At 31.4% G+C, this 10,518-nt stretch overlaps 1 protein-coding gene across 4 annotated transcripts in view; it reads left to right on the plus strand.

Annotated features, from left to right (window-relative positions):
* Positions 1-8,038, plus strand: part of LOC102678876 (unconventional myosin-IXa-like) — a 10,906-nt gene extending 2,868 nt beyond the window's left edge. The window contains exons 7-14 of one of the 4 annotated variants that reach the window (XM_006608818.2): positions 39-376; positions 488-548; positions 1,512-1,838; positions 3,041-3,964; positions 4,056-4,133; positions 4,202-6,441; positions 6,517-7,551; positions 7,645-8,038. In XM_006608818.2, the coding sequence (XP_006608881.1) occupies positions 39-376; positions 488-548; positions 1,512-1,838; positions 3,041-3,964; positions 4,056-4,133; positions 4,202-6,441; positions 6,517-7,551; positions 7,645-7,742 (5,101 nt within the window). In that variant the 3' untranslated portion in view covers positions 7,743-8,038. The remainder of the gene's footprint in view (positions 1-38; positions 377-487; positions 549-1,511; positions 1,839-3,040; positions 3,965-4,055; positions 4,134-4,201; positions 6,442-6,516; positions 7,552-7,644) is intronic. The other 3 variants (XM_006608819.2, XM_006608821.2, XM_006608822.2) reach the window with 3 other exon arrangements.
* The last annotated feature ends 2,480 nt before the right edge of the window (positions 8,039-10,518 follow it).

Raw genomic sequence — 10,518 nt, forward strand, 5'->3', positions numbered from 1 at the left:
ATATTCAAGTTTTATTAAATTAAAAATATTTTTGACAGCTTTCCGGGTGCAACGAATGAGACATTGCTACAAAAATTTAATTCAGTGCATAAAGACAATCTATTTTATGAAGCGCCACAACGACGCGAAGCAGCTTTTGTTGTACGGCATTATGCAGGAGCTGTTAAGTATCAAGCTGCTAATATGAGAGAAAAAAATCTGGATTTAATGCGACCTGATGGTGTCGTTGGGGTATTGAAAAATTCTTCTCTTGCTTTTGTTCGAGAATTAGTGGGTGCAGATCCAGTTGCTGTATTTAGATGGGCGATACTTCGAGCATTTTTTCGTGCTCATTTTGCTTTTCAAGAAGCAGGTCGAGCTCATAGACATGGTCGAGGTATAATATTCTTATTTTTCATGGATTTTTTTTTTTATTATTATTCTCTTCTCTTATAATTTGTTTATAATTTCTTTATAATAATAACGCAAAAATATTTTTTTATTTTAGCTGATGGTACAAAAACGTCTATACAAAATAGATATAGGACACCGAACGAGAATTTGATAAGGTATACACAATTTTTCTGTTTAAATTGTATATCATTTTTACTTTCGTAAAGGGTGACTCAAAAATATTTGAGTGCTTGTATACTCATAATATAGAGCAATATTTATTAGTTATATATAATAATGATCGTGATAAACAAATGGCAATGTTATTGCGCTTGTTTTTTGAATATGTTTTATCTGCATATTATATCACCCTACAAAGTATAAATCTACGTTGTGCGTTAATAATATTTGCATCAAGCTGAAGAAATTCCTATGTGTTTATAATTGAAGCAAACGTTAATTATATTTACATTGGCCACATGTCTTTTGTCCCTGTAGCCATCTTGTGACGTTGTCGACCGTCAATCTAACTATTAACCGAATCGCGTAAGTGGTCTTTTGATCCACTGTATGTGTCATTTTGGCAAATATTACATTTTTTTATGCAAAAATGTCTTATGGATTTACAATGCTTATCATTATTTTTATCTTTATATTATATTAAATTTTACATTTGAAATTCAAATTTTATTGAATTTGTAACAATAACTAGAAATAAATTATAAATAATTTGTAAATCCATATAACTTTTTCCAATCTTGTTTATAAAAAATATTGTTTAGAGTTTTTTGTATGCACTTTTTGTATTAAGTGTAATTAGAGTGCAATTTTCATAACTTCTGCAATATAGTTACATCCTGTTATTTATTAAAATATATTAATTTTCTTGCTATTCTTAAGCATGATTAATAATTCAACAATAATTTTTTATTTATACAATTCATATCAATCATTAAAATTCACATTGTTTCATTCAAATCATTCATGAAATAGATTCTCAGAAAAATCATTTTTTCTCTAAAATTTTTAATAACCAAAGTTAAAAATTTAAATTGTATGTTGATACCGAATGGTTTAAGTATTATTTAGTTACCTAAAACTACCAAAAAAGAAAAACTAAGCATGAGAGACTTTTTCAGTTCGCACAAACATAATCGTCCACCAAGTTATCAGAAGCAGCGCAGTGTCTGTATACCATCAACTATACCCACTACCACATTATCTTCTATACAACTCGAAAACAACGATAATGTAAACAACAACCGATTGTCGTGGCCACAATTTCGAAACATTAATCAAACGCAACACTCATCAAATGTAACCACGATGAAGGGTTATTTAATAAGAGGCAGGGAAGACCACCCTCATAGTAATAATAAACTCAGGCGAGATACTCATAGTCCGCTAGAGAGGGTGCTTCCAAAAGACGAAGCAAATGTCATGGAACGCGCTAATCAAATAGTCATGTATGTAAACAGCTATTTAATATTCCATAACATTGTAATTTAAGCTATAAAATCTCACTGCTCTACAATAAAGGTAGTGTGTGCTCTATAGTAATTTTGGGTGAAGGATTTTCTTGCATAGGTAATAGCATTTCAATAGGACATTAATGGTCTTCCCATGCAGTTATACAGCTTCCTACAAGTATTCATTATTTTATGGAGTTATCATATATCTTTTAGAAATCATTAAAATCATTTTATATATCATAATATTCACGATCATTATCTCCAGACGTTTTTAGTCATCACATTTGATTTATTTGCTCATAATCTTAGTTACAATTAATGCATGTTAATTTCATAATAATAGCTTTTGTTTTTTTTTTTTTGAATTAATATTTAAATTAGTCCATTAATCCATAGAGTTAGAAATAGAATATAATATTATATACATAGTATTTATATTTGTTTATTAATTTAATGTTTAAATTAAAAATGGACTAATTTATCATATGTTGCTTAATATAGCATACACATTCAATTCAAAAAATCCTTTAACATTAAACTTAATTTTAAAAACATTTTTTCTTATTAATTTCTCACAAATAAATTGCACGATTTTATGAATTTAATAAATCGTAAATTTTTGCACAAAATATAAATTTATATATTAATACAAATTTTAACTTAAAAAATTTTTAGTTCATGAAGAATGCAAATTGCTTATCATTAACACTGATATTAATTATGCATTTATTTAGTATAGTAATCAGATTATATTTCTTGTATATTATTAAAAATTTCTAAGTCTGTAAATATACTATTTCTATATACAATTAATTTTAATATCATATGCTTTATTATATTTGTTATTATAATCTAGTTATATAAATTCTAATGATATTCTGCTAAATGTTTGCTATTTATATTTCATAATACGTTTGTAATAATTAATTATTACTTTTTGCAATGTCATATGTGTCATTATAGAATTCATAAATTCTCCTTTTCCTGTTTTTCTATGTGTTTACTTTCTATTTAAAATAATTTGATTAATTAATAAAAAAATCAATATAAATAATTATAATGACATAAAGTTTTTTTCATTGAAATTTAATAATTTATATGTTATTTTATTTTATTAGGAAGTTTAAAAAAATAGGAAAAGGATTTTTTTTAAACATTTATTAATATTAAAAAGTTGAAATTTAAAACTTTTACAGGAAAAATAAATCATTTCGACCAAGAGAACGTGGTAAGAAGGGTTTAAAAAATCTACAAACTGTAAAAACACTTGCTGGAAGAACACAGAGTTATGGTACAGGACCTGGAAAAGCAAGAAAACAACCTATGACAGTATCAGCACAATTTCAACAAAGTCTGCATAGTCTTATGGATACTTTAAATCAAGCAAATCCTTTCTTCATTAGATGTATTAAAAGCAATGCTAATAAAGTACCAAATGAATTTGACGAGGAAACGGTGCAACGACAATTAAGATATACAGGAATGTTAGAAACAGTCAGAATAAGACAAGCTGGATTTAATGTTAGATTAACTTACGAAGAATTTATTCAATTATATAGAATGTTATTGCCTAAGGGTTTGTTAAGTTCTCAGTCTGATGTTAGAGATTTTTTATTGACATTAAATTTAAATAGAGATAATTATCAACTTGGAACAACTAAAGTATTCCTTCGGGAATCAGAAAAAATTAAATTAGATATCGAATTACACCAACAAATTATTACAAGTATTACAACTATACAAAAATGGTTTCGTGCTTGTTTGGAAAGAAGAAAATTCCTTAGATTGAAAAATGCAGTTGTGCAAATACAATCATTTTGGAGAATGATTATGGCTCAAAGACATGCGCATTCTCTACGAGCTAGAATTGAGGCTTCCATTCATATTCAATCTACTTGGAGAGCATATAAACAACATAGCTGGTATAAAAAACTGAAATCGTGTGTAATTACTTTTCAAGCCCATGTTCGAGGTAACAGAGCAAGAAAAGCTTTTGCAGAATTAAAGAAACGAAAAAAATTACCTATTGAAGAAATTAGAGAATATAAAGAAATTCAAAATCAAGGAGAACTTGTACATGACAACAACAAGGTGTATTCTAAACTCAGAAATAGTGAAGAGTAAGTAATTGCTGAGACGATATTAAAATATTATAATAATTAAAAATATAAATAATTAGAAATATATTATTAATATTTCTCTCTAATATAGGTCACTCATGGATCATGGAATGGTAGAATTTAATACGGTTCGCAAGACAGAATCTCAAAATCGTTTTACATCAGCGAGGTAATTAAATATTTGTTCTTTCATATTAAAGTCATTGATTATATAACAATAATATATGTTAATTGTAGAATGGAAAACGTGCTACGAGATAATCCAATTGACACAAGTATGTCATATTCGAAGCGTAAAGTTACTCCAAATACACCAAATACAAGAATATTACATGAACCTAACACAATCTTAAGAAATACGGATTCTTTTCCTTCGGATGAATTTAATGAGCGTAAAAGCAGTTTAGAAAGTTTGACTAGTTTAAGGAGTTATGAATCTCAAATGAGCGTTAATAGTTCTGAATCTCAAGACAATTCTTACAATAAACCGATACCAAGCACTAGAACGAAACGTAGTGATCAATCTTCAATAATTGCAACAAACACAAATTTAGTAAATGCTTTAAGCCGATTGCCGTCTGTTAATAAACGAGCAGACAGTTCGTCGACAGGATATAGCGATGGAGAGACTGATACAGAAATTCCAAGTACTGTGCAAAGTGCCCCACCTATCTTTAACACCACTCCATCATTTTCAAGTCCACGAGAAGTTTCATATCATCAATCTAATGTAAGCTTAACACATAGTCCAAATTCTGATGTCTGGCGTCGAAGACCAGACTTTTCGTCCATTAATTATAACGAATATTTAATGTCTGGTCCACAAAAATCAACGTTAACGCGTTCTCCAAATGTATCCCAATATAAAAGTTTAGCAGATAACTTATTCGAACAAACGCAAGAAAAGCCAAACGAAGCAGCAAATTATAATGTGAAATTAGATAGTGATCGTTTTGTTCATATAGAATCTTCGTCAACTCGAGAACAGCGTCGATTAAGTGATAATAGTGTACCGAGCGAACGAATAGAAAATATTCCAGCTTCACCCATTAGACGCGATCACGCTTATATTCATAGCAAAGAAATTAAAGATTTTAGTTACTTAAGAAGACAAAATTCAGAAGGAGATACATCTATGAAATTAGATGCCGATGAAAATGTTTTAAAAAGTCCTTTGTTAAAAGGAACTTCTTCTAAGGAGAAAAATTTGAGATCAAAAGAAAAATGCGAACCTGATGTGCCTGTCAGAAGCGCTAGACGGAATCGACCTACTCGAGAAGTTCAATGTCGATCCATGGGTGAGAGCGTATCGGAAACGAATAGTGGAGAAGCAAAATTTCTGGGTACGATTAAGGAAAGTGATCTACATAAATCAACAAATGTGCGAACTCGAAAAGATAGTCCGCATGAAACATCTTCGAGATCAGTAGCAGATTGGCCTATGAACAAAAATGAAGGAACATCGAAAACGCAACAACCAGGTAAACGTTTAAGATCCAATGCTATAACAACGTTAGAGTTAAGAAGAAGAAATTCGGATCCAGCAACTAAAATATCAGGACTTAGCGAAGAAAAACCTGGAACTGATACGAGTCCCAATGATTTAAAACTTGCACCCGGAATGGATCTTTTAGAATGGAAAGGCAATCTTTTTACATTAGCCGGCCATTGTTTTAGGAAAGTAGCAAGATTTGCCAAAGACGATGTATGCGTTTGTTGTCATGAAAAAATGGATGCGTTTGTTACACAAGGATACAAATGTATCGACTGTAAACAGTTGTATCACGTGAAATGTATTCAGAATGGCGGAGTACTTAAAATGCCCTGTATATTAGCGAATACTCCAAACAGACGAAAAAATAGGAAACCACCAAGAACACCTTACGACGCTTCGAAACAAGTAGTGGCATCGAAATTCAGTTTAACCGGTACATCGGTTTTCTCTGATAGTACCGATAAAATTATATCCGATGCAAAGGAATTAGCTCTTATGCAGGATTTCATTACCAAAAAAATATACATAATGGAAGGCCAAGAAGAAGGCAGAAAACCCAGCGAAGTTGATCGCGTATTCAAACAGGCTTTACGTAAATTTAAAGACGATCTTGTGATTACTTATAGCGTTGCTATTCAGCAAGGCGTCGAGGGCAATATCAAATACACTGATCTAATAGCGAACTTTTTACACGTAATGGAAACAGTCTGCAAACAAGAAAATACCAGTGAAGATTTTCCCGTGACGATGGGAGTTAACGCGTTTAGAGGATTTATGAACGAATTTATGACGCTAGTCAAAACAGAAGCACCGGAGAAACAGAGTAAAAGCAAGCGTAAGAAGGAAAAGAAACGGAAACACGAGGAACCAACACGACATGGTAATCATATGTTCCAATTAACTATTATAAATATACCTACAGCCTGTGAAGTGTGTACGTCATTCTTTATGTGGCCTATTGAACGAGGACTCGTCTGTCAGAGTAAGTATATTTTTTCTTAATTTATTTTCTTTCTTAATAATTATTATTCATACATATATTTACTTTTGTACTCAGATTGTAAGTTAACGTGCCACAAAAAATGTTATATGAAAGCATCGGCGGAATGTGGAAAAGAAGCTTTACACGAAATGAATTCACACAAGGTATTTGGCGTACCGTTATATAAATTAGATTGTGGTGACGGTAAGGTACCGATAGTGGTAGATCGGCTAATCACGACTATAGAAATGCATGGTCTTTATACGGAAGGTATATATCGAAAAAGCGGTGTCAGTTCTAAAGTGAAAGAATTGAAATTAAAAATGGACGAAGGTGATCTCGAAGGAGTGGATTTCGAGAATTATCAAGTACACGTGCTTGCAGCAGTATTGAAAAGTTTCTTTCGTGATATGCCTGAACCTTTGCTCACTTTTGAGTATTACGATGATTTTTTGCACGCTGCGAATTTGACGGATCCGCGGGATCGAATTAGCACCCTATTCGCCATTTTGAAAAAGCTACCAAAACCGAATTTCGATCTAATGGAACGATTGATCGTTCATTTAGCCAGAGTAGCACTTCACGAGGTCGACAATCGAATGTCTCCATCGGCTTTAGCAATAGTCTTCGCACCATGTATTCTGAGAACGAACAGAACGCTGCCTGCGCAAGATTCGTTGCAAGATGTTGGCAGGCAAACCTGTTGCGTCGAAACGATCGTACAAGAAAAATTGAGGGTCGTACGAGCAACTTTAGCCGATATAAATACACTCGAATCCGCTTGTCACACAGCGACTCATCGTTTATCCAGTTTACGATCTTCCAAAATCTTCAGTCCAGAAGAGTTAAACACGGCAACTCCAATCGTAACCGCTAGAGGCGCTACCGCAGATCGAGACAGAGATCGAGGGGACGAAGAAGAGGCGCTTCTCGTCGACCATATACAAGAAATCCAAAAGGAAAAGGCCCTACTAACTTCAACTCTTCCCAGCCTAACAAGAGCTTCTTCGGATGATGACCTACTTCTATCTGCTACGGATTTGGATGATGGATCTCTTGATGATCTTCTTCCATCTTCCGCCGGTAAATTTTTATGCTTAAGCGTTCAAGGTTATTTTATTTATATGTTTAATTTTATTTTGTAGTTGATATATATTTCGTTATATTTTTTTTTTTTTTTTTGTTTTTTTATCTTATCAATAGATGGACTCGTAAGAAAGAAACCTATCCAGAGGCAAAGTTCTACAGACAATGCATTTCCGACGATCATCAGTGTCGATGAAGACATGGTAATGGTATGACCATCCACGGTAAACGTTACCACAAGGAATGATAATCGTTAAATGTAGCAACATGACACGCGCTGTGAAGCGTTGACTGATGGCAGCGAATCGACGAGTCTTACTTCTGGTCTCATCGGCAAGCCGCTAGTAATTTAAATAAGTAGAAACACGATATTAGGTAGGTCTAGTAATTTGTTCCACGCGAAATTAAGCTGATAATTCGATCAAACATATATATATATATATATGAACACACACGCATATATATATTATTTTTCACTCTGTCGCAAAGCTTTCAGAGATTTCTAAAAAAACGATTACAACAAAATACGCGAAAATATAACTTCACGAGAAGTGTATTTAATATTCATTTTATAAGCTATTTTTCTTCTGGAACGCATTCCTCTTATCGAAGACTGTCAATCAGATTAGATGTTTAGAAAACTCTATTAAAAAAAAAAAAAAAAAAGTTATATTTTACAGATATTCTATGATAGAATATCTTCTCTTGTTTCGATATATCTCATATTTCATTTTTTTCTATGATTGACACGGAGGATCATAGTTATCTTATAATACAAAATGGGAAAGAAAACTGAATAATGTTCATCAGTTATTGTTACGAATGTTTAGTCGCATTTAAATTCTCGTTCTATCCAGGTTTTATCGGTTCGTTTAAAAACGATCCATTCTTGTTCTCTATTCTTTTTACAGATTTTATGGACTGTTGCGTTGTTGTGTGTACCAATAGTAACTTCTTTTTTTCCTAACAGAAGCGCAAGTTTATGCTGGTTTTTTTTTTTGTTTTTTGACAATCGCCAAGCTTAGAAACGAAAATTCTCATTCGTTTCTTTTTATTAACAGAATGATGAAAGAAACGGCGATGAAAAGTGAAAAGAACAATGTATTTGATCGAAGACTTGAGAAAAGGAGAATTAGTAAGGCACTTCGTCAGGTTTCGTTTTTACCGCAGCATATTTCGTTCACTTTTTTTCTTTTTTTTTTTTTTTTTTTATACATAGAATACTCGCGCGCGCGATACAATAATGTTATCGAATTACGCGGAAAGAAGTAAAAAACCAAATTATAACTTGTACATATTATTAGGTTATCCGAGAAGTTCTTGCCGATTTTTATACCGTTGCTTGGATCAATACTTTGACCATGATGGATGATTTGAATCCTGTTAAAAGCGTAATCATCGAATCCTTTTATAATTTCTTTTTATTTTTGGCAAAAACATGTCAATGTAAATCTGTTTTAATTATTTATCAAAATATTCATTGATATTATTTTGCATTGTATTTGAATATCATTAAATTTTTTTACTTATTAAAGAATGTTATTTTTAGGTCGCAGTCCTGATTTTTTCCGTCACAACAATAATTCTGTTTTTTTGATAATACATGAATATGATCGATAAAATTGGCTATATATGTTGCAATGAATCTGTCAAGCTCGCCTTTTACCGGAACTTGTGATTAGCTGATTTACGAAAGGTAAAAATATTCAAATAAATATAATACGGCGGAAACTTCTCGAGTCACCCGATATATGTGATAATGAATATCTCGTAATAATTTGTTATTATTGTTAACTTTACGAGAGTCGTTACCAAGATTATATTTCTACTGTCGATATTCACCGTGTAGAATTTACACATGCCTATATTCTGTCGATAAAGTAAGTATGTAGAACACAAACACACACATACACAGGGCCTTCCAATTATTTTCTTTCATATCAGTTTTTACTTAGGCTATTTTTTTTCATACAGAGAGACTTTATATATATATATATACATATATACATAACGAGTTCGAGCGAACATGTATTAATATATAGGTATATACACACACTTACATATGGGGAAAACTTGTGTATACACGAGTACTTATGTATATATGAAGATTTTTTTTGTATACATCGAACTCAACACACGATTTTTTTTTTTTTTTTTTTTTTTTTGGGATTTATTATGATTTTGTTTTTTTTTTCTTTTTGCCCACCGTTTTTTTTTTTTTTTTTTTTTTTTACTTGAAATTTATTGCAATTTTTTTTTTATTTCCTTTTCCCCCCTTGTATTTTTTTTTTTTTTTTTTTTATTTTTTTTAGTTTTCGCTTTCTTTATGCTCATCTCCCCCTTTTTTAATACACCGCTATAGTATATATAGTTGGTCTGTTTTTCTTTCGTACGTCCTCGCGCCAGACTCGAATACTAAACAATTGAAAGAGTCAGGAAGTTGTTCGAGTGAAGCGGTAGAACAAAAAATTTCGAGGTCGCGTTTCGCGAAAAGTGGAAAAAAAAAAAAAAAAAAAAAAAAAAGAAAGAAAGAAAGAAAGAAAAAAGTCACTTCTATTCGAACATTTCTGATTTATTCAAGCTTTTTATTCAAGCATTTAATCAAAAACCCTATTGTATCATTTTAATTTTAATTCAACGACGAAGCGTCACGATTTTCCTCAAAAATTTAATACTTCATTTTTTTTTTTTTTTATTTCTATCAATATCGTTTAAAATCATCTTCCTTTCGTGAGATATTTAATTTAAAATATTTTATAATACTTTGTATTCGATCACTTTTAATTCGAAATTTTTTTCTTTCCTCGTTTAATCGCTCGACTTCACCAACGTTTCGTTAGCGCGCTTTAAATCTAATCAAACGACCGGCCACGAATAGAGAGAGGATCTCTCTGTATATACGTAAAAGGAAGGAGGGAATATTTATACACGTATATGGTACACATACATGTTCCAAGCTGTGTAGAAATATCTTTTAGCAGCGTGTAAATC

This window comes from Apis dorsata, unplaced genomic scaffold, assembly GCF_000469605.1.
Source record: "Apis dorsata unplaced genomic scaffold, Apis dorsata 1.3 scaffold_44, whole genome shotgun sequence".
Lineage (NCBI taxonomy): Eukaryota > Metazoa > Arthropoda > Insecta > Hymenoptera > Apidae > Apis > Apis dorsata.